Source organism: Aotus nancymaae, unplaced genomic scaffold (genome assembly GCF_030222135.1).
Source record: "Aotus nancymaae isolate 86718 unplaced genomic scaffold, 86718_ANA_hifiasm-v0.15.2.pri h1tg000064l_0, whole genome shotgun sequence".
NCBI classification, from domain to species: domain Eukaryota; kingdom Metazoa; phylum Chordata; class Mammalia; order Primates; family Aotidae; genus Aotus; species Aotus nancymaae.
Genome location: NW_026988478.1, coordinates 1,951,156 through 1,975,990, shown reverse-complemented (window position 1 = coordinate 1,975,990; position 24,835 = coordinate 1,951,156). Strand labels below are relative to the sequence as shown.

The 24,835-nt window shown below is 50.8% G+C and overlaps 1 protein-coding gene across 3 annotated transcripts in view; it reads right to left on the bottom strand.

Annotated features, from left to right (window-relative positions):
• Positions 1-24,835, bottom strand: part of CEMIP (cell migration inducing hyaluronidase 1) — a 176,228-nt gene that overhangs the window by 38,089 nt on the left and 113,304 nt on the right. For all 3 annotated transcript variants that reach the window (XM_064366135.1, XM_064366134.1, XM_064366136.1), the window contains 4 exons: positions 21,606-21,738; positions 20,668-20,859; positions 7,391-7,566; positions 5,014-5,223 (listed from right to left, as the gene is read on the bottom strand). In XM_064366135.1, coding sequence (XP_064222205.1) covers positions 5,014-5,223; positions 7,391-7,566; positions 20,668-20,859; positions 21,606-21,738 — 711 coding nt within the window. The remainder of the gene's footprint in view (positions 1-5,013; positions 5,224-7,390; positions 7,567-20,667; positions 20,860-21,605; positions 21,739-24,835) is intronic.

Sequence of the window (24,835 nt, the reverse complement as noted above, 5' to 3'; positions counted from 1 at the left end):
GGAAGCCGGGTAAGGATAAAGGATGCCAGAGCCCATCTACAGGCAGCGGGAGAGAGGAGCTCACGAGCAAGGGGCTCCCAGGACACTGCAGGATCAGCCCAGAGCCAGGCTTTAAGGCCCTCTCGGCTCCGCACAACTGGGAACCCCTCTTTCTCCCGAGCCAGCATCTGCTGGTCTGGAATCTATTCCTCCTTCAGAGCAGGGGCAGTGTTAGGGAAAAGGTTCTGAGATGCTGCTGAGTGGCCTCTGCATTCCAAATAGGATCTCGTCTTTGTCTGTATTTGGCCTCCTTTCGTCCCATCAGCTAAAAACATGTTTCCAAACATAGTCAGCTGTGAATAAATCCTTCAAGCCCAAACGAAAGAAGCAAATGTAAAACACCTATGGAAACCATCCAGCTCCCCAGGCAGCATGTCCGAATGTGGAACTCTCTGCCCCGGTGGCGGAGCGTTTGCAGGGTGAGGTGCCAACCCACAAAAGCCAATTCCCACGCGGGGGATGGCTCCTGGGGATCTTAGGGAAGGGCACTGGAATGCGCTCCGTTACCCTGCCGTCTGTCTGCCTTAGAGAGTTAGAGGCCTGCACTTCATCTAGATTCTAAGCTAGGACAATTTGGTTTCACCTTGGGAAGGCCTCAAGCGCTGCAGACTCCAGACCCTGACCCGCCAGCTTGGCCATCAAGCTCAGCCCTGAGCTGAGTGAGGCTGGAGTTCTATGTGGCCGCCAGGACCAGACTGTAGCTGGTGCCGCAGCCACCTAATGTCTGGACAATGGCCCTCCCAGTCTGGCAGCCGGCATCCTTGAGAGCCAGGCGGTAGGGAGACCTTGGCATACAGGGCAGCAAGGGTCTTCTGGTTCTGAGAGGCTGTCCAAGGCTCTGGTTCCAAGTGTCCACCTCCAGATACAGCTCCATGGGCTACCCCGATCTGCTGCCTTCCCTCTTGCCCCATGCATCTCTCAGCCTATCTTCATGAACTCACACTCCTGGCTCAAGGCCTGTGCCATCTCTCCCAGCCTCTCCCAGCCTCTTCCAGCCTCTCCCAGCCTCTCCCACTCTCTCCCACCCTCTCCCAGCCTCTCCCAGCCTCTCCCAGCCTCTCCCAGCTTCTCCCATCTCTCCCAGCCCTCCCAGCTCTCCCAGCTCTCCCAGCCTCTCCCAGCCCTCCCAGCCTCTCCCACCCTCTCCCAGCCTCTCCCACCCTCTCCCAGCTTCTCCCATCTCTCCCAGCCTCTCCCAGCTCTCCCAGCTCTCCCAGCCTCTCCCAGCTCTCCCAGCCCTCCCAGCCTCTCCCAGCCTCTCTCAGCCTCTCCCAGATCTCCCAGCATCTCCCACCCTCTCCCACCCTCTCCCAGCTTCTCCCAGCTCTCCCAGCCTCTCCCAGCTCTCCCAGCTCTCCCAGCCTCTCCCAGCTTTCCCAGCTCTTCCACCCTCTCCCAGCCCTCCCAGCCTCTCCCACCCTCTCCCAGCTCTCCCAGCCTCTCCCAGCCTCTCCCAGCCTCTCTCACCCTCTCTCAGCTCTCCCAGCCTCTTCCAGCCTCTCCCAGCCCTCCCAGCCTCTCCCAGCCTCTCTCAGCCTCTCCCAGCTCTCCCAGCTTTCCCAGCCTCTCCCACCCTCTCTCAGCTCTCCCAGCTCTCCCAGCCTCTCCCACCCTCTCTCAGCTCTCCCAGCCTCTCCCAGCCTCTTCCAGCCTCTTCCAGCCTCTCCCAGCCTCTCTCAGCCTCTCCCAGCTCTCCCAGCATCTCCCACCCTCTCCCAGCCTCTTCCACCCTCTCCCAGCTTCTCCCAGCTCTCCCAGCCTCTCCCAGCTTTCCCAGCTCTTCCACCCTCTCCCAGCCCTCCCAGCCTCTCCCACCCTCTCCCAGCTCTCCCAGCCTCTTCCAGCCTCTCCCAGCCTCTCCCACCCTCTCTCAGCTCTCCCAGCCTCTTCCAGCCTCTCCCAGCCCTCCCAGCCTCTCCCAGCCTCTCTCAGCTCTCCCAGCCTCTCCCAGCCTCTCCCAGCTTCTCCCAGCTCTCCCAGCTCTCCCAGCTCTTCCACCCTCTCCCAGCCTCTCCGAGCTCTCCAGCTCTCCCAGCCTCTTTCAGCCTCTCCCAGCCTCTCCCACCTCTCCCAGCCTTTCCCAGCCTGCAGCCCTGCCGGGATGCTCGCTCTCTACACGGCCCTGGTGGGTGTCCTAGAGTGCAAGGTGTCTAGCCCTGCCACCAGAACTTCTTGTGCCGCTTCCCCCTGCGTGAGTCCATTGCTGCAGCTGAGTGCTCTGAGAAAGGTTTACTATTTCAAAGACAGCCAAAAACATTTCACAGTCATTTTCTAACTGAACCACCCGAGAGGAAGCCATCGCATTCTCCATAGCACGTGTGAGGAAACCGAGGACCTGCCTGGTTAAGTAGCTTGCCAGCGGTCACGTGACAAGTGAGAAAGCACAGCCACATGTCCACACTCCAGGGTGTGTGTGTGTGTGTGGTATGTATCTTCCCTGAGAGTCACAATAGCTTCCAAACTGCTGCAGATCTGTAATTACAGGCTTCCAGTAATATTAATATCTTTCTCTTTAGTAAAGTGACATGTAGGTGAATGTAAGCTAAATTTACGAACAGAACTTCAACAAAAACGCTTAGAGCAAGTAAAGCTCCAAAGACTCGGTAAAGCCTGTCATCTTTCCTAAGCGATCCTATATTGTTCTCTTCACCGCGTGTCCTAACCTCCATCACCACCCTGCGTGAGAAAGGTGTGATTGCATCCATTGCACTGGTTCTGCAAATCGCATGAGGGAGCACGACAGACCCGAGGCCTGCGCCCGGGACAAAACGTGGGCCACACGCTCCGCTCCATGCTTTTCATGTTCTCTGGTTGCTCAATCCCGGAAGCAACCATGGAGAATAAGCAGTGCCGTCCTCTCCATTTTACAGAAGCGTAGGGCAGTCAAATGACTGGCCCAAGACCACGCGGCTTGTAAGCGGCAGAACTCCAGCTGCAACGCAGGGAGTCTGGCTCCAGAGCCCGTGCTTAGTGTAATACAGCCTCCCTGACATTCTGAATTTATCATACAACTTGATGTCTTTCAGCTTCAGCCAGAAAACATTCTCCTTTTCTTCTTCCTTGAGCCAGAAAAAAATCCCACATCTTCCAGCAATGGCTCCAGCACAGTCCTCTACCACCTGCTGGGGAGAATCAGCCCTGATGTGTGGCCAGTACCTCCACACGGACCCCAGTTGCATCTCATTCACCCTCACAACAGCCCTATGTGTTTGCTGTGTTTCTCCACTTGGCTGAGCAGGAAACTGAGGTTCAGAGAGGTTAAGCTACTTGCCCAAGGTCCCACAGCTCACAACCTGTGGATCAAGCCCTTGAACCCAGGCCCTCCTAAGGACTCCAAAGCTGATGATCTCTCCTGTTTACTCAGTGGGAGGTTTTAAATCAGAGCATTTAAAACACAGAAACAACAGACACTCCTTTATAATAGAAGAGTACTTGAATAGAACCACACGACATCCTCCTCATTTTCCCATAATCACACACCCATTGGCGAGGTTCACTCTGCTTGGTTTAAAGTTGGGGTTACAAACTCAAATGCCCACAGGGACCAGCAGGCAATGAAAGGAGTGGCACTGGCCTGGTGGGGGGCGTTACAGTAATTTAACAGCCACGGTGGGCCTGCTGCACACTACAGAATGCACACCTGTCTCAGTGGAGGCAGCCTTGACTTTGCTCTAAGCCACTGTTGCCATGCAGAGAGGCAGCACGGGCAGGCACTGCCAACTCATCCTACTTTTCAAGAAAAGCCAGGAATCCCGATTTTTATGTAGAATCACTTAATTTTTAAATGATGGAAACTAATTCAAATGTTTCTTTAACCACTCTTTAAGCCAAACAAAACCCATCGTGTAGCTGGATTTAGCTTGAACAGTGCTTTTTTTTTTTTTTTTTTTTTTTTTTAAGAGATGGGGTCTCGCTATGTTGCCCAGGCTGGAGTGCAATGGCTATTCACAGGTGCGATCCCACTACTGATCAGCACGGGAGTTTTGACCTGCTCCATTTCCAACCTGGGCAGGTTCACCCCTCCTTAGGCAACCTGGTGGTCCCCGGCTCCCGGGAGGTCACCATATTGATGCTGAACTTAGTGCAGACACCTGATCGGCATAGCGCACTACAGCCCAGAACTCCTGGGCTCAAGCAATCCTCCCACCTCAGCCTCCCAAGTAGCTGGGACTACAGGCACACGCCACCGCGCCTGGCGAACGGTGCCATTTTGTGATATCCAGTTCTAAAGTTTATAGAGGATATAAGTGTAGTTCTTTTAAAGAAAGTCCTATTTAGTATAAAATTATCAATTTAATGTAAAAATGTTCAAATGTTTCTCTAACACAGTATAAGCCAAACAAAACACATCTGGTTGCTAGAATCAGCTTGCAGGGTGCCATTTTGTGATGTCCAGTGTTAAAATTTATAGAGGATAGAAATATAGTTCACTTAGAGAAAGGTCAACTTAGTATAAAAATTATCTGTGGAAATCAAGACAAGCCTCTGATACACATGCCAATATGCTAATGAGAGTATTTCTCCCAACAGCACTTGCTCTGAAAGAACACGGTTCAACAGAAGAAAAAAAGCCCATTGTTGTCACCATCTCGAATCTGTTGGGTAGATACCACAGCCAAGTCCTGGCATGACTCCCCTGTCTGCAATTAACAAATCTGTCATGTTGTGTGACCACAAAATGATCTCCAGATTTCCTGTTATGCCAATGAAGCACAGGAGAAAATGGACTCCCAGAAACCATCCCAAACTAATCACTCTCCCATCTCTGCTTGGTACCTTTGGTAAGGACAAACCTCGATTTTCTCCTTCCTGTTTGGTTGGTGATCTGCTCCCAGTTGGTATCTTTCTAAAGTCTAAGATAAGGATGGTTCAACCCCCAAAGACCTTAGATTCAGTGTCTACATCCAAACACCCCTTTAGTGCTAACCATCCATGGCCCATCCCCAGAATTCCCTGAAGGAAGAAGGTGCTTACCAACAAGCCATTGGAGCCATGGACTGTGACACAGCGAGAGAATGTATGATGGATGGAGAGGTCCCTGATGTATGTGGGTGGGTCATAGCCTCCCCTTTCGTCCACATCACCGGCCAGGTGGAAGTGAATCGGGTACTGACCCACCAGCTGCTGTCCCATATGCTTCAGCTCCATGCCCTCCAGGTGTGCTGCCTTGAATCCCAGAGCAAACTAGAAGAGGAGAACCAAGAGTGAGAGGAGACCATGAGATGCTTCTGGGTTTCCCTGGCTGGTGCCCATATTCCAAAGATGCAGCGGTGCTGTTCTTTATCAGTCCCCACCCGGTACTCAGTAAATCAAATATATTCTCTGCAAATGAACTAGAATGTCTGGCCCTTCTTATATTGAGGAAGACAGGCAAGGTACTGCTAATGACAGAGGACATTGTGAGGAAATGGACTGCTTGGAAATGAGATGTTCTAAAGGGCTGTCCTATACCTGGGCTCACTTTGACCCTCCTTTCCTGTCTCCCAAGCCCTATGAGCATGGGGAATCCAGATGACAGTGGACCAAGGGGCAGCAACAGTCATGGCCATTGTCTCCTGCCTAAGACCTTCTCCTGGCAGAGGGAAGGGGAATGCCGACTCTGGAATCTTCATGAGCCCATGTTCTGGTGGCATGTGTGTGAGGGGAGGGGATGCCACATAATCACTTCACAATATGCCTAGAGCCATTCCTTTTGGGCTCAAGAAAACCACTTGACCACACGGAACACCTGCCCTCCAGGTGCTCACCATGAAAGCACAGTCCGAAAAGGATTCCTGTCAGAAGTCAGGCTCAGTCAACCTCTAAGACAGAATAATAATATTGGCATGCTAACCATTTCTTCCAAAAATAGGTGTCAATCGGAGTGCCAACTCCAGTAGTGGCTGCCCTGGAGAGCTGTGTTGAGAATGATTCTGAGGGCTAGTTTGAGCTCAGTGGGAAAGAGTACCCTAATCACTCAGGGACTGCTCTCGGGATTGGAAAGGGGCTACAGCAGCTGGTGTAATCCAGACCTGCTCTTACTGCTTTAGTCTCACTAGTGAGTTTCTCAGCTGAGGACAGTACCATCACCTCTGCCCCACCCCATACCCAGCAGATGACTGGATATGTGTAGAAGTGTTTTTGGTGGTGATGATGACTGAGGAGGACTGCTAGCATTGAATGAGTGGGGACCAGGGATGATGGAAATCCTATAACAGAGGCCTGTGTGGCAAAGAATGATCTCACATAAAATGCCAGTAGGGCCCCCATTGTGAACGCTGTAGGTTTCACTCCACTTGTCTCTTCAGTTACACTACCAAAAAGTCTTATCCTTAAAGTGCATGACGTTAGCTTTAAGAGAACCGTCTTCACAAAACTCTGAGATAATATTGTGCTATTGACATTGAAACCAATTACCACATGAAGACATTTTGGGTCTCTCAAGGAACGTAATATGCCAGGAAAAGGCACTTTGCATTGTGATGCAAAAGAAATTCCGCTTTGAGCTTCATACTAGGAAAACATAAGCACCAATAAACTAGTATCGTTTTTCTATATTGTGCAGTAAGAACCTTGCAGCTCACTATGTCTCCTCTTTGTCTTGACTCTAACCAGGAAACTCACAGGTAAATTTAATGCTACAACTTTTTTTTTTCTTTTTGAGACTAAGCCTCCCTCTGTCACCAGGCTAGAGTGCAGTGGTGCGATCTTAGCTCACTGCAAACTCCACCTCCTGGGTTCAAGCCACTCTTGTGCCCCAGCCTCCAAGTAGCTGGGATTACAGGCACGCGCCACCACACCCAGCTAATTTTTGTATTTTTAGTAGAGACAGGGTTTCACCATGTTGGCCAGGATGGTCTCGATCTCTTGACCTCGTGATCCACCCGCCTCGGCCTCCCAAAGTGCTGGGATCACAGGCGTGAGCCACTGCGCCCGGCCAATGCTACACCTTCTAGGTCCTCTCATCTGCTTACTGTTTTATCTATACGGTAATGGCTCTATTATAAATGTGACTTTTCTCAAGATGAATGCTAGTTCTTTCAGGAAGTGATCAGGGCAATAATGAATAATGAAATAATGACAAGGAATGAAGGCAATGTTGAAACAGTGCGACGTGTACGATGTGGCCAAGAGCAGAGAGCTGTTTGTTGCCAAGTTAGCGCTACCATCTCTCTTATTGCCAATTACTAGTGGGGGAAACTGCGCACCAATGGGTAATACATAAGACTCCTCAAACTTCCAGAAGGCGCCCTCCCCTTGATCCCACCTCCTGTTCCCCTACCCTCATCCCTACCAGGAAGCCCTGCCCAGAGGGTGACATCATGGAGCCTCTCCTGGTTGGGTTGACAGCCTCTGCCAGACACACACATACCTTGATGTGGCCCCCAAAGGTATCAAAGTCAAAGAAATTGCAGATGTGGTTTCTGTAGGGGTAGCATTTGTCCTCCATCTCCCCCATCACCACGATGTTCCGGCTCAGGAGCCCAACTTCCGCCCGCATGTCCACGCCGTCGATCTCCTCCCCGATGTGTAGGTACATTGGTTTCCCTAGGGCAGAAAGGGAGGCAGGTGAACGACAGCAGATACCGCATGCCCGCTGAGTTCCAGCCAGCTGCTTCCATGGCTGCTGCCTGCTCATGACCAGGCCCGGTGTACACAGTGGTCTCATGTTACAGAAGATGAAGGTCAGGGATGAAGTCACACGCCCGCACGCAGAGCCAGATCTCACAGATAGACAGGCTCCGGTCTCAAGCCCTTGGCAGAAATGGGTAACCATCCCTTAATATTTGTTTCCTCTTCTGCTTTTCAGTCCTGGACTCCTGCATTTTAGCTGGACACAGGGCCATCCAAGGGAATGACATTCTCAGCCTCCCTGCAGTCAGGTGCGGCCGTAAGATGTGAGAAGAGATAAGCGCCACCTCCAGACTGCCCTCCTCTTGCTCTTTCCTGGGGGCTGGTGGGTCAGCCTCACCCACGCAGGTGAGAGCCATGCCCCAGAGACAGCAGAGCAATGGGAGGGAAGAAACAGGTCTCCAGATGATACTGTAGATTGTCGACCTTAGGAAGATAAAACAGATCCCTGTCTTTAAAGCCTCTGCTTTAGAGCAGTGCAAATTCATGATCTGTTAAGGCAGGTAAATCCCTGTTCTGCTTACCTCAGCCTCATGCAGAATGTGTATCTACAGCCTGGGGCTCTAGAAAGAGGCAGACTGGAGCTTCCACATCCACTGCTGTGGCCTGGCTCTGGGTGCCTCCATGGTACCACGTGGACCAGTGGAGAAGGGCCTCCACCCGACTCTGTACTGAGCTCCTCACCTCCCCCGCCCTCCCTCTGGCCTGAGGAGAGGATGCTCCCCCTTCTTGTGCACTGACCCCCAGGCCCACCGCTTTCCATATCCTTAAGGCCCTGGACTCCCTCCGCTAGTAGTTGCATTTCTTCCTTCATTTGGGCTCCTTATATTCTGCCTTCAAACTTCTCTAGACCTTCCCATCCTTAAAAAACTAACATACAAAAGACGTTTTCCAGTTCTGCTACCCCTCCTAGCAATTGCCAGTCTCTCTCCCGCTGTAACCAGAGTCCCCGAACTTGTGATCTGCCTCTAACCCCTCCATTTTCTCTCCACTCTCTCCCTCCCACCACTCCACCCAATCTCTTGCCAAATGCAGCGTCTTCCTCCCCGCTCTGTGCAGAAAACGCATCTCAAGACGGTGCAGGGTGACGAGAGTTCAAACTTTAGAACTGCCTTTGATTTATAGCCCCAAATCCTGCCTCCACAACAATCCCACATGCTTTTATGGAATAAGGAGATCTTAGGCGAGCTCTAAATTTGTTTGGCTCGTCACTGAGGTTGCTGACCTGGCTTATGGATGCTTTCTCTTCCATTTGAGGATGAATTACAGACAGCAATAACCTCCTATGTGGATTCCCAGCCTGAACCACACCACCTCACCTCTTGGCTTTCACTATGATCTTGACTGAGCAATGGGGCCCCGGCCTCAGCCCGCAGACACAGCCAGTGTCCACATGTGAAGGCCACAGTTATAATTAGCCCCGAGCAACACCCACCACGGTGGCATTGCCCTGCTGTCTCCTCCGCAGGAAGAGCCGACCCTTGCCTGCCCCTTCACCCGGCACGTCCTGTGTGCCTGCAGTGTTTCTAGGGATGTTTACTGTTTTGGAATTCTGCAGACTCAGTGAGATGGTGGGTGTTCTTTGAAGCATCTTATTCAAGATGTGAAACTGATGCATGGCAAATTTGAGAAAATATCTCCTGTGGAGTTGGTATAAGTTTCCTACCACTGCTGTAACAAATTACTGCAAACTTAGTGGCTTAAAACAACATAAATTTATAGCCTTGGGAGTCACAAGTCTGAAATGAATCTTATGGGGCTAAATCAAGGTGTCAACAGGGCTGGTTCCTTGAGGAGGCTCCAGAGGAGAATCTGCTCCATGCCCTTTGCAGATTTGAAGGGCCGCCTGTGTTCCTTGGCTCATGGCCCCTTCCGTCCGCTTTAACGCACCTCACTCCAGTAGCTGCCCCATCACCACGTCACTCTCTTCCAACTCTGACCTTCCTGTGTCCCTCTTATAAGGCCCCCCGTGACCACACTGGGCCCACCCAGATAATCCAGGATAATCTCCCATCTCCAGAGCCTTAATTCATTACATTTGCAAAGTCCCCTTTACCACATAAGCTAACATTCATGGGTTAGATCAGGACATGGATATTATTTAGGGGTCATTATTCCATCTATCACAGAGTCCTCCTTTCTTCAGATACTGGGTTGGGTCTTGACCTGTCACCCAGGCTGGAGTGCAGTGGTGTGATCATAGCTCACTGTAGTCTTGAACTCCCGGGCTAAAAAATCTTCCTGCCTGGGATCCCCAAATGCTGGGACTACAAGTGGGTGCCACCACAGCAAGCACAGAGTCCTTCTTTAAACAAGTATCAGACATCAAAAAACCTTAGAAAGATTTCATTTACTGCAATGTACTCTCACTCCCTGATAGGCAGATGCCATAAAGGTCTGTGTCCTGCAAAAGGGGTGGGGAGTGGACACCACACGTGGAAGCTGTCAGGCCTTCGGTTTCATCCAAGGTTCTGACACCAACCAGGGGAAACGATATGAAATGAGTTAACTCTGCAGAATGTGGGAGCCCCTTCCTCCAGGGCATCCCACTGAACGTGGCTTCTCAATTGCGCTATAGGGCCACGTGTCTTCGCACTTCTGAGATCCAGAAGCAGGGCTCCCACTGGCCACCCATGGAAAAGCCCCTCCTTTCATCCCTGACTCATCTCCCATCCATCGGCTCTGTGGCCTTCAGTCACGGGGCCTTCCCAGGTGTGAGGGGCAGAATCTTTCTGAAAAAGAACTTTGCACTGGCTTCTGAGTGACGAGTCCCTCAGGGGAGCCAGACAGAGGGCTGGACCTGCAGAATGTCTGATGAGAAGAGAGACTCACAAGTCCAGTGGAGGATTCACTGAAGGACAGACTGAAAATGGATTGTAATCAGATCTAATCATGAAGAATCAGATACAGGAGGGCTTTTGCAGTCACTTAATTTTCCATTTGAGGAAATGGAAGGTCAGAGTGTGCTCAGGGCCTGATGGTGAGTGGGGAGGAGAACGTGGGCCCACAGCTGACATGGGGTCTGGGCTGTTTCTCTTTAGCCCTGGATCCTCTGTGACCAAGTGAGCGCCTTGGGACTGCGGGACCTTTCCCACAAAGGCAACCTTCAACACAATGCCTCCACCTGTGACTCGATGGCCGTGCCACATGAGAGCGTGAGTCCTGTCTTTCCCAAGCCCTTTTACCGTCCACGCGCCCTGGCCTCTTCCTCCAAGGACTGACGCATCATCTCATTCCCATGTACAGGTCTTCTCTCCGGCAGCCACAGGAGCGTGCTGCTCTGATCTCTCTTGAAGGGAGCCTGCCGCCAAGGGAATTGTGAGTGGACAGCCTCCAGCGACTGCACCTTCAGGATCCATGTGCGTTTTCTCCAGGGTTGTGCTCTTCTTGGGTTCCTCCCTTGAGCTCCGCAGAGGTACTAGAGTCTAGAGTCGGGCCCTTCCTGCCCCGGGCGAGATGCCCCCAGCACGCAGCCTTTGCTCCCCAGCTCCCCATTGGCCCCTCAAGCTTTCTTAGAGCCACACTGCAGTCTGAGCTCCCTCCTCCTAATCATCCTTCCTTCCTGTCCCCTCCCAGGCTTCAGACCTGCATTTGAAGGTCTGAAGGAAGGATGGGAAGGCGAAGGAGCTCCTCACAGCCTGCAGGCTCCCTCTGCTACTCCTGCCGCTCTCCTTGGTCCTACACGCCGTCTGTCACCTGCACATCTAAATCTGCCTGGACACATCTTCCTCCTTTGCTTTCTCCTCACCTGTGGAAGAGCTTGAGGATCAACACAGAGACCAAAAGATTTTCAGCACCCTCTGCTTCCCTGTCTCTCCTACTCTCCCAAACCACCCCAGGTCAAGATGCTCCCTGCAGACAAATAGGACAGTAAAAATGGGCCCTTCTTTTTTTTTTTTTTTTTTTTTTTTTTTTGAGACAGAGTTTCGCTCTTGTTACCCAGGCTGAAGTGCAATGGCGTGATCTCGGCTCACTGCAACCTCCGCCTCCTGGGTTCAGGCAATTCTCCTGCCTCAGCCTCCTGAGTAGCTGGAATTACAGGCACGCGCCACCATGCCCAGCTAATTTTTTGTATTTTTAGTAGAAACGGGGTTTCACCATGTTGACCAGGATGGTCTTGATTTCTTGACCTCGTGATCCACCTGCCTCGGCCTCCCAAAGTGCTGGGATTACAGGTGTGAGCCACCACGCCCGGCCTTGGGCCCTTCTTTTTACAGAGCTGGAGTATCTTTCCCTTAGGCCTTCCAGGAGCCTGGGTTTCCAGGCCCTATGCCTCCAGCCACGCTGGATCTGGAAGTTCCTTTGTTTGCTGGTGGACACCCCCATGGATGGCTGTGTCTGTGCCCAGAAACACTCCCAAAGGCTTTCCAACCAAGCAGGGCTGGCTTGGGCTGCTCTTAGGGTGCAAAGGAAGAACTGACTGCCAGTGCCCTAGAGGCATCTCACAGCAGCCCCTGAACTGACCAAGCGATGGGGAGCCCCAGGGGTGGGTCCTGAGAGCACAGAGTGAACTTTGCAAAGGGAAGAAAGCAGACTTCCCAAACTCCCCAAAGGGTTGAGCATGTTGAGAGCAACATGCAGAGAGCAGCAGGCTCAGTCCTGCTAGGCAGGGGATGGCAAAGAGGTCTCCATGCAAAACTCAGCTCCCGGCATACCAGTTTAAGGGACTGACACTGTGAAACGCCCAGCTCCTGTGGGTTCATCTCTCATCACTCCCACATACTCTCTTCTGTTCCAGCCAGACCAGACCCTCGTCCTTCCTTGGACATGCCAGAGCTTTCATCCGTGTCTCCCTCCACCTGCGGCAGCTTTCTCCACTTGGTCCCTCACGATCCAGCTCATTTCTCCTTCTCAGTGACGCCCTCTCTGACCACAGTCAGCATTAGCCTTTCCTTCTGGGAGTTCCCACAGTGCTTGGCAGAGCCGAGAAACCAGGCCGAGCCTCCACGCCTCCAGGACACTCGTCCTTTGCCTTCCAACCATTCCTCACAGCACATGTATCCTGGTGCTCTGGGTACTTCTCTCAGCTTGCCAGCCTCCACCTTAAAACATGATGCCCAGGGGCCGGGCGCAGTGCCTCATGCCTGTAATCCCAGCACTTTGGGGGACCGAGGCGGGCAGATCACGAGGTCAGGAGATCGAGACCATTCTGGCTAACACTGTGAAACCCCGTCTCTACTAAAAACACAAAAAATTAGCCAGGCATGGTGGCACACGCCTGGAATCACAGCTACTCGGGAGAATTGCTTGAACCTGGGAGGTGGAGGTTGCAGTGAGCCGAGATCCCGCCACTGCAGTCCAGTCTGGGGGACAGAGCAAGACTCCATCTCAAAAAAAAAAACGGGTGTCCAGGAAGAACACGAATTAGAGGCTTCTGCTTCGGCCCTTGTAGGTGGCCAGAGAGCACACCTGCAGCTGTCCCTGGCACCATCCCCAAGGCTCCCACCGCTGGCTTCACACCTGTAATGACGGGAGTTAGTAGATAGCAAACTTGACATCTTTCTTTGTCCCGTGGGGGAAGTTGGGCAGGGTGGAGGAGTGGCTGTCAGGTAGGGGGAGGCACTGTGTTTATCAGACTCCTGTGAGCCAAGGAAATGTAAGTCGGGCTGGGAGCTGCAAGCATGTTTCAGTCTCACAGCCGCCTCCCGGCTGGGGAGCTTCCTCTCAAGACCTTGTACAAGACCTGGCCGTGGCTGTTAGCTGTGGCAGCCACTTTATCTGTCCTGCTGCCGCCTTCGCTGGCCACTCCCAGGCTGCTATCCGAGAGACGAGGGACACTGTGTGCCTGACTCCCCCGCACCCCATCCTGCTCAGAATTCTCCCACCAAGCCTCCACCCCTCCCTTCCTCCTCAAAGCCCTGACACATGAAGCTCCACCAGGGAAAAGCAGATGTGGCCAGACCAGCCTTGTCTCAAATAATCCAGAAGCGCACGAGCACCCAGGTGAAGGGGAAGAGGCCTGGGAAGCAGGGGGCTCTGCACAGTTGCCCTACACAGGCCTGCAGATGCTGACCTTCTCTCGTCCTTACTCTGCAGGTGTCTTGGTCCCAGAACCCTCTCTACAGGGTACGCAGGATGCTGGGCACCCTGGGGTCAAGAGAAAAACATCAAGGACCTTCCAATGGAAGAAGCCAGAGTGTGCACTTGGAGCTCAGACCTAGCAGGACTCCGGGAGTCTGGGGAGGGGAACAGGGGGTCATCATCTTCAGGTGGAGACGCTGGGAACAAGGGCCTTATGGAGGGAGGGTGAAGCAGGACAGGTAGCTTTGGAGTCAGATGGCTCTGACTTAGAACCCTGGCTCAGCTGTTGACTTGCTTGACCTAGTATCACTGCCGCCCACTAGAACTTCCAGTGATGAAGGAAATGCTCTATTCTGGGTTATCCAGAAGGGTAGCCGGTAGTCTACTGGACGCATCCAGAGGGGTAGCCAGTGGCTACTGGACACATAAAACCCGACTGCTGTGACTGGGGAATAGATTTTTTTTTTTTTTGAGGTGGAGTTTCGCTTTTTTGCCCAGACTAGAGTGCAATGGTGTAATCTCAGCTCACCACAACCTCTGCCTCCCGGGTACAAGGAATTCTCCTGCCTCAGTCTCCCGAGTACCTGGGATTACAGGCATGTGCCACCACACCTGGCTAACTTTGTATTTTTAGTAGTGACCGGTTTCACTGCGTTGGTCAGACTGGTCTTGAACTCCCGACCTCAGGTGATCCGCCCACCTTGGCCTCCCAAAGTGCTGGGATTACAGGCGTGAGCCACCTCGCCCAGTTGGAATAGAATTTTAGACTTTTAATTTCCATAAGCCTCAGTTTTCTCATTCGTGTCATGAAGAAAACAGTAGCCCCTACTGTTTTGTGAAGAGTGAACAAGATGGTTTATGTGAAGTACTTGGAATATCACAGAAAACTAAATTCATGTTAATTCCAGCTAATGGCGGCATTCTTTAAAGGCATGGGGGGTGTTTATGGGCAAAGTGGGGAGGTGGTAAAGACAAGAGAGCCGGAAATCAAGGGAGGGGAGTTCCAATTGCCGCACTGTGAACTGTTGAGAATCATACTGTGGGTGACAAAATTTTGAAATTTTTTTAGATGATTCATGCCTTTTCATTACTTCATTACTCCCATCTGTTTTCCCGTCAGAAAGGCCTTAAAATGCAAACGGTCCTGTCGAATGGAATCTGGGAGCAATGAGGAAGGAGGACCCAGGAAGGATGTGTCCCCGTGTGCAGCCAGCCTGGGGGAGAGAAGCCTAAGAGAGAGCACAGGATGGCGGGGTGCTCAGAGAAAAGCGAGAAGTGGGTAGAGTCCTTGATCCCTGTCAATGGGGAGATGGAGAGCCAGAGAATGGGCTTGGGGATGAATAGGATAAATCTGAGCCTCTCCAGGACAGACAGACACGACACACACACACACACACACACACACACACACATATATACACGCACACACACACGCACATACACACATACACATGCACATACACACACAAACTCACATACACACACGCACATACATGCGCACACACACATGCACACACACGCGCGCACATACACACATATACACATACACACGCGTGCATACACGCACACACGCACATACACATGCACACACATGTACATACGCACATACACACATGCACATACACACACGCACATACACACACCCACATACACACACACACACGGGCACCCTACCTGGGGCTTTTCTGGCGCTGTTCACCAGGAGATGCTGTTTCCATGGGGGCCCCACAGCTCCTGGGCAGAGCAAAGGAGGCGGCCGCCCTGAGCGGAATATCTTTAAGGGCGGGGAGGTGAGCTGGGGTGCGGCTAATGCAGAAACACGCGCAGGCGGTGCTAAACCCAAGGGAAGTGGAGGGCGTGAGGCAGGCGCGACATCCTCTCTGCGCATCCTCTCCCACTTGGTACTCCGGGCCTGGAGTGGCCTCACTGCACTCTGTCCAGCCTTCAGGGGCCCCCAGGAGCAGCTGACCCTGGTGGTCAAACGTGATCGAGAGGAGCAGCTCTCCTGCAGGGACACCCCAACCGCACTGTAGGCTGAGCCAGAGATGCTCTGACACACACAGATGCCCTGACGGCACAGAGCCACCCTCGGCACCACAGCTGCCTGGACAGGACCTGCTCACACTGAGGTCTCCCGTGCAGCCCTCGGGGTGACCCAGCCTGGGGTGCAGACTGGGACTGGTCTGAAGAAAGCCCGCGCGCCTCTCCCTGGAATGCCCTCCCCATTCCATGCAGGCAAGGGCTCGCGGTCAGGCTTTCACCCTCCTAAACGCCCACATGCCACCCCAGGCCCGTGGACCAGCTCATAGTGAGCAGTGACATCGGCTCAGGTGGTCTGAATGCCACTCCTGCCAAGAGTCCAGGGGGACATCTGACCTCCCAGAGGCTTCTTCACAATGGCTTGTCCCTGGGTGACACATAGTCACTCGGTGAAGACACAAGGGTTTAACAATCATTAGGAACGTGCTTCTCCTGGCACCCCCCTAGAGACAGCTCTAGACACTGCTTCCTTGCCAGGGGAAATCCAGTAGGCTTCTATCCTCCAGCGACTTCGCTGTGCACTCAGAATAAAGCCCCAGATTGCGCCACGGCCCCTCCCTCTCCCTGAAGCCCCATGCAGCTGTCCCATTCTCCACGTTAGCTACTCCGGGCCTCTTGGTAGCTGGAACGCCCCATGCTCCCCGCAACTTTATGTTCCCCTCTGGCAATACTTCTCCCGAGGTAGCTTCTACGCTGTCTCGGCTCAGTCGCTCACTCCTCTGGGAAGACGCCCATTCCTGTCTGTCTGTGCCAAATCTCCCTTTTCTATAGTCCCAGCACCTCCCATATTCCACTTTGATAGGGGTTGTCACCGTTCTATTTTGTAATTCTATTTTGATTGGAAGAAAACTTTGGTGGCTATCTATCTTCACTGCTGGACTGCACGCTCCCTGAGGACAGGAAACACATCTGTCTTGCTCATCACAGCGTATGCAAGGCTGGCACATTGCCTGGCACATGTATGTGTTTTTTTTTTTTTTTTTTTTGACACAGAGTCTTGCTCTGTCACCCACGCTGGAGTGCAGTGGCACTATCTCAGCTCACTGCAACCTCCGCCTCCCGGGTTCAAGCGATTCTCCTGCCTCAGCCTCCTGAGTAGCTGGGATTACAGGTGTGCACCACCATGCCTAATTTTTGTAGTTTTAGTAGAAACGGGTTTTCACCATGTTGGTCAGGATGGTCTCGATCTCTTGACCTCGTGATCCACCCACCTTGGCCTCCCAAAGTGCTGGGATCACAGGCGTGACCCACCGCGCCGGCCTATATATGCTTTCTAATGGCTTGGTGAATAAATGATGAAATGCTCCTGCCCACCTCCTCGTGAAGAAAGGGCGGGGCAAGGCCACCTGCCCAGCCTAAGGATGGAGGAAGCGTGCAACACGCACACTCACAGAGATGGCATCCACACCTTGAGGCACTGGAGGCATGCGGAGAAATAGCTGCAGGCCTACGACAGACCTCGGGTGTTCATTAATAACGACGACAGCCAGGTGTGCTGACTCATGCTTGTAATCCCAGCGCTTTGGGAGGCTGAGGACGGAGGATCACTTGAGCCCAGGATTTTGAGAACAGCCTGGGCAATATAGTGAGACTCTGTCTCTACAAAATAATCATAATGATAGAAATAATTTGCTTCCCTGTCTCTACAACACCCTCCACTTGCATGTCCCAAAAGAGCAGAATTGGTCAGCTATAAAACGCTGTTAGCCACGCCCCTTCCTCCTTTCCCGTCTTTAAGCACAGTTGCTGAATTACTGCACCTAATAGTAATAAGCAGAGCTAACGTTCATTGAGCACTTACTGTGTGCCAGGCAATATTGTAAGCGCCTCACATACACAAACTCCTTTAACCCTCACAACAATCCCATGAAGTAGTCATAATCATTATCTCCATTTTTCTTCTTTTTCTTAGAGAGACGAAGTCTCACTCTGCTACCCAGGCTGGAGTGCAGTGGCACGATCTCGGCTCACTGCAACCTCCGCTTCCCGGGTTCTACCAATTCTCCTCCCTCAGTCTCCCAAGTAGCTGGGACCACAGGCACATGTTGCTATACCCAGCTAATTTTTTGTATTTTACTAGAGATGGGGTTTCACCGTGTTGCCCAGGCTGGTCTCAGACTCCTGAGCTCAGGTAATCCACCCATCTTGGCCTCCCAAAGTGCTAGGATTACAGGCATGATTTTACAGATCACAGGAAGCTGAGATAAAGATTACGTAACTGTCTAAGGTCATACAGCAAATAACTGCAATTCCTGGAACCCAAATCCCAGATGTCTGGTTCCAAAGCCAGTGTTCTTTATTCTATTCTGCCTCTGCCAAACAAAACCCAAACCAAAAATGTCTTCTTCAAAATATCTTCATAGAATGTGACCAACAGCATTTCCCCATCTACTATTAGGAGTTCAACTGCAAATAGCCACACAGAGCATCTTTGCATAAAACTGCTCCCAGCATGGCTGCTCACACTGTTGTGAATATCTTTCTTATGAAAACCCCTGTGGCAAATTCCTCAGTGGCTCAGAGCTAAGAGAGACCCTCTTGATCTTCTGGGCTCCTGTCTCCTTCCTTTCAGTGGATACTGAGTTAAGTAATTCGTGAAGTTTCCTTCTTTGCTCTGGCTGCCAGGAAGCTCAGAGATAAAGCTTATTGTCTATTTTAGGGTCTTCTGCTCTCCTGCTAATCTCAGTCACCTCCCTCTCTGCTTTCACTGAATTTATTCTCCTTCTATCTTTTTTTCCCTGGGTGCCAGATTTACTTGGACTTGTGTTTATGGTAAGATACCCCGAAACCTTTTGCAAATACTGTAGGGGTTCAAACATTGTCATTTAAAAAAGCAGACTCTGTTACTCAGCCTCTACCCACAAGCTGCTACTTCGTTCCCTCTCTTTACACTCACCAAATTACCATCTCCCTCCAAAGCATGCAAGCCATCTTTTTCAGGTTCTGAGGTGTATGATGGGCACCCTGGCATCACAGCTGCAGTGTTTGTGGACTGCCTCTGCCACAGGACCTCTAGGGTCTGCTTCCCCCATGAGTGAGATAACGGGACTCAATTCCACCAATGTTCTCAGACTTTTTAAACTTTTCCTCCGTAGATTCTTCCTCAAGCACATCTCGGCCAGTCAAAAAGATCGTGTTAAATTTTATGTTCAAGGGTTTCTTTCCAAATGGATATGGTGAACATATTGAAAATGCTTTCTCAATCCATAGTCTTTCTCCCAGTCCCACTGTAGCATGTGATTTTTTTTTTTTTTTTTTTTTTTTTGAGACAGAGTTTCGCTCTTGTTACCCAGGCTGGGGTGCAATGGCACGATCTCGGCTCACCGCAACCTCCACCTCCTGGGTTCAGGCAATTCTCCTGCCTCAGCCTACTGAGTAGCTGGGATTACAGGCACGCGCCACCATGCCCAGCTAATTTTTTGTGTTTTTAGTAGAGACGGGGTTTCACCATGTTGACCAGGATGGTCTTGATCTCTTGACCTCGTGATCCACTCTCCTCGGCCTCCCAAAGTGCGGGGATTACAGGAGTGAGTCACTGCACCTGGCCCAGCATGTGGTATTTTTAATGCCCAGTGTTGATTCCCCTTTCTTTTGGTGATACATCCCAATTTTCCTTCGGGGAATGACCATTTATCCCTTTGATGCAGTCTTAGAAGAACTTTCAGTAAAGGTTCCTGCCTTTCCCAGCCAAAGGGTGAGTACACGAGCCACCAGTCCAAATGGATGCTTTCTCCCTGTAAGGTGACTTTGGAGCACTATGTCCCAGAGCCTAAGCATAGTTCTTAAAGATGATGCCTTAAGGATGGATCCATTAGTTCCCACTACCCAGACCCCAGAGGCTACCTTGTTCCCTGTCCTTTTGCAGGTTATTCAGCTTCTCCTTTAGTTCTCCAAGTTCAATATCCTCTCAATAAATTTCTGTGTTGCTTAAGATAGTCAAGTTGGATTCTGTTGCTTACAACCAAAGAACTTTAATTGAAAGACAACTCCCCATACTAAGAATTATTGATCTGGATTATATTTCAAGTCTCCTTTTACCTTTAACAATCTGTGATTCCAGTAACGTCACATAACATAAATTACAGGACATCTAAATCAAGATTTAGGAGAAGAAAAAGAAAAACCCCAAACCCCCAGATAGAAGAGATTAAAAGTTTTGTTGTAGATTGAATAATTGTTTAACAAATAGGGCCGGGCGCGGTGGCTCACGCCTGTAATCCTAGCACTTTGGGAGGCTGAGGCGGGTGGATCACGAGGTCAAGAGATTGAGACCATCCTGGTCAACATGGTGAAACCCCGTCTCTACTAAAAATACAAAAAATTAGCTGGGCATGGTGGTGCGTGCCTGTAATCCCAGCTACTCAGGAGGCTGAGGCAGGAGAATTGCCTGAACCCAAGGAGGCGGAGGTTGCGGTGAGCAGAGATCGCGCCATTGCACTCCAGCCTGGGTAACAAGAGCGAAACTCCGTCTCAAAAACAAACAAACAAACAAATATTCACTTCCTCCCCCTCAAACTTGGAGAGAGATATATACTTCCCTAGTCAATTTATGTTGCACTTTACCATGTGATTTACTGTAGCCAATGGAATGTGACTATGAGAATGTGCCACCTTTGAGCCTAGGCTTTAAGAGTTCTGTTTCTGCTCAACCCTAGGAGTTTGCAACCTCCCCCAGGAGAAGAACTTGTTTTGGGAAGAATGGGAGTCATATGGAAGTGACTCGAACCCAACTCTCAGCCTGCAGTCAAGCTCAGTCTAGAGAAGCTGAACTCTAGACAACCTGCAGATGCATGAGTAAGAAATAAAGGCTTGCCACAAGGCTTCAAGATTTTTTTTGTTATGCAGCATCATTACAGCCATAGCTGACTGATACAGATTTGTCATAACTTCAGTTTACTTTAAGCCTAACAGTTTTCAGAATCTCCCAGTCTAGGGAGGGATTAGTAAAAGTCCTACCTGCCACTTTGACCTGGTTGGGGGCGCAGGACCTGCAGGGAATCACCTGGAACTCTTCTGCCTGGTACATGGAGTAATCAGTACTTGCAATGACCAGGGTGTCTCCAGGCTTCCACGACTGTACGTTATCCTCCAGGTTCAGAATGGTGCTGTTCACATTGGTGTCAATGGTGACTGTGAGTTTGGGCCTCACTGCAACCCAAAACAGGAAAGACTGAGACAGAGCCCTTTGCCCTTGGCAAATGTTTGGCTACGTCTTTTTTCCCTTCCCCTCCCTAAATAAGTAAATGCCAGGTTTGCCTATCCAAACCCCAAATCACTAGCTTACTCCATCCCACTCTTGGTAAAGGTTTTTGAAGTCAACAAAAATCCTACCAGAAGAGAGCCATTCATTAGCTCCGGGCAGAGGAATTTTCCACTAACTTCTTAGCTGGAGTTAAATGTGGCTGCCTCACCCCACCCACTTTGCTAAAGATGTAAAATAAATACAGTTCCTCTCAACTATTATTTTCGGTAGCCATAAACCTCTCCCCCTAAACTGTCATTCCTAATGACTGCCTTCTGGAGATGGCCAAGTGCCTCCGAGAACAACCCGACCACTTCCAATCTTTTCTAACAAGTACCTTTGGAACTGGGTTTAATATAATAGCACCAAAAAAAGCAAAAAGCTGCACCTCTTTGCAGGGGAGGACGGTTCTCTCCATCTGAACCCTGACTGTCTTGGACCAGACCCTTCCCCTTCCTGAAAGACTTATGGGCAGGGTGGGGTTCTGCTGTCTTCTGCCAACTCCAAGGCCCCTCCCACTGCTACTGTGTCACAAAAGTACTCTCCATTGGGAGTGCTGCTTCACTGAGATGTCTGGAGGTTGCCTGCGTAGCTGCCAGTTCAAGGAACCAAGCCGCAGCTGCACCTCCGTCCCCGACAAGGGGCTGCTTACCAGGCTTCCCACAGAGGAACCTCACACGGTAGCTCCTGCAGGCTCGGCCCCGGTCGTAGCAAGCAAACCTATAATCTTGGCCTTTTTTATAGACAACCTCAGTGCTGAGGTTAACTCCATCCATTGTAGTGGCCTGGGAATGGCAAAGAAATTACAGAGCAAAGTCATTTTTTTTTTTTATAAAGAAGGAAGGTGATGATTCATGTTCTAAACATGTACTCAGAAGTCTAAAATTGTCCCTGCTGCAACACTATTTACAATGGCCTGAGATGATTATCCCAGTGATTGCCCCCATCGGCTTTGTTATGAGAAAGACAGCCTAAAGTCTTGCAATAGATAAATGCCTAGCCTGAGGTCCTAGAGTACTCAATCGAAACGAGGGATTTACTGCTTATGGCTGGGTGAAGATTTTACAGGGCATCTAGAACAAGTAGGTGCTCTTTTAGGACCTGGGCTGACCATGTTTTACAATCCGCATCACCACTGCAGCACCACGAACAGCGGCCAACGGTCCCAATGTGGCTCCGCATCCCAGGGGGAAGAGTCTTTAGAAAATGCTCATGCCCAGGCCCCATCCTTAGAGTCTCAGATTTGATTGCGTCTGGGGTGCAGCATGGGCATCTGGACTTTTTTTTCTTTTTCTGATCATTTAAAAAACTTACTTCATTCTTTTTAAACTTTTATATTTTTTACAAATTTTTTTCTTTTAAAGAGACGAGGTCTCGCTATGTTGCCCAGGTTGGAGTGCAGTGGCTATTCACAGGCGCGATACCACTACTGATCAGCACGGGAGTTTTGACCTGCTCCGTTTCTGACCTGGGCCGGTTCACCCCTCCTTAGGCAACCTGGTGGTCCCCCGCTCCCGGTCACCATATTGATGCCGAACTTAGTGCGGACACCCGATTGGCATAGCGCACTGCAGCCCAGAACTCCTGGACTTAAGAGATCCTCCAGCCTCAGCCTCCTGAGTAGCTGGGACTACAGGCATGCGCCACCGTGCCCGGCGGGCATCTGGACTTTTAAAAGTCGCCCAGGTGATTCTAATGGGCAACAAAGTTTGAGAACCACTTGCGTAGTTATAAAGTGAGATGTTTACTTATATCATCTCATCTCATCTTCATAGCAAAACCATGAGGCTGCTGTTTTACAGATAAGGAAACTGATCCTCAGAGAGGTTCGGTCACTTACCTGGGATCACAAAGCCAGGTGGTGGCAGAGCTGAAACTTGAACCCAGACTTATGTAACTACAATGCAATACTGCTAAGCCCCACCCACTCTTGCCCTAAGGCGCTAGCCACCTACCGTCCTTTGTTCAAATGTCTGCCTCCTCCCACTACGTAGTGGGCTCTGAGGGCAAGGAGCAGGTTTTTGCCCCTTATCCCCAGCATTCAGCCCAGGGCCTGGCATAGAGTGAGGTCTCGGTGGATGAGGGCTGGCTGGTAAGAAGCCACAAGGCCAGGTGGAGAATTTAGGGAACAATTCTCCTCCCTACCAGGAGGGCACGATCCCTGCCAGCTGGGGCCCATCCCAGAGCCAGGGTGTGTCTGCATCCTGACCGTGACTGTCATTCAGAGACATGCAATTTAGAGCAAGGGCTGCAGCTGTTGTCATCTTTGGCATAGAGACCAAAGAGACCAGACAGGGGTAATAAGGAAGGAAAGTATAGCCGATCAAAAAAAAGAGGAGACTTTTTAGGAAACATTGTTCTGAACCCAGCAGATCCGTTATCTTTGGCTTAGAAGGAGAGCCATGTGGATGTGAGTTCAACCACAATGAAAACTCAGCCATTTCCTGCAAAAACACACTCACACCCACTATCTCAGATGGTCTCTGCAACAGCCAGAGAGACAGGGTTGCAAACTTGCTTTTAGATGGAGGTCAGCGCTGATGCTCAGAGGGGTTCAGGTGTAAGCTCAAGGTCAGTTAAGGTAAGCCCGACTCCTAGGGCCTCCTGACACGCTCCCGAGGCAAGCATGTTCATCAGTGGGAGACGCCACGAGACTGAGAACCGAGCCTGAGAGCACCACGAAACGGGCTGGAGATTTCTCCAGGTGCGACAGCCAACGGTAATTTCACAAGAGCATCTACCCAATTCTGCTGCTTTTCCTTTTTTCCTTTTTCTATCCTAAAGAGTGACCTCAGTTTTGGAGAAGAGTAAAAAGGAATCCACCATAATTCAGAGAAACAGATCTTTAAGTAGACTGAGTTTACTGTTATTTCTGATAATAATAATAACAAAATAATTATCAATATGATAACTAATAATGAATTTATTTCATTTCATTTCACCGATTTATTGATTTGAGACAGAGTCTCACTCTGTTGCTCAGGCTGGAGAACAGTGCTGCCATCTTGACTCACTGCAACCTCCGCCTCTCGGGTTCAAGCCGTTCTCCTGCCTCAGCCTCCCGAGTAGCTGGGATTACAGGAACCTGCCACCACACCCACTAATTTTTGTATTTTTAGTAGTGATGTGGTTTCACCACGTTGGCCAGGCTGGTCTCAAACTCCTGACCTCAGTTGATCCACCTGCCTTGGCTTCCCAGAATGTTGGGATTATAGGCATGAGCCACCGTGTCTGGCCAATAAATTAATTTTAAATAATAAAAAATTTATGGGCCACTTTCAGTTTTCACATTTCATTGCATTGAATCCACAAAACACGCCCATGAGGAAACAATTATTATCCCTATTTTTACATGTGAGGACACTGAGGCACTAGGTAACGAGACTGTGAGTGAGGTACCCAGGGCACAAAATGTAATTTAAAATCCACTCTTGGGGTCATGCCAAGTGCAGAGCTGGCATTGGAGGGAGCAGGCTTTCTTAAATTCTGCACCGGGGACACCTTGCTGATACGCCAAAGCTCGCAAGTGGTGGGGCTGCGATCTCTTTGGCCAACTTAGATCTCTCTGGCTTCAAAATATGTTTTTGTTACCATCAGGCCGCCCTCCAGCCACTGCACTGGCTGCTGTGGGGAACACATAGTCCCCCAGGGAAATCTGGGTCTAGTAGATCTCACTGGCCTTGAAGGGTAGCTGGGTTTTAACAGAGGAGGTGAAAGGCAAGAGGATTTTCAGCGAAGGAGAACCGAATGAAGGGCAAGACATAGAAACAGTGTTTTGTTATTATTTTTTTTCAGAATCACAAAATATCAGATCTTGGAAACGCTTTTCCTGAGGTCAACTGTGCAGTCTTCCTGCTTCCTCTTTCTTCCCAACCTGCCTCC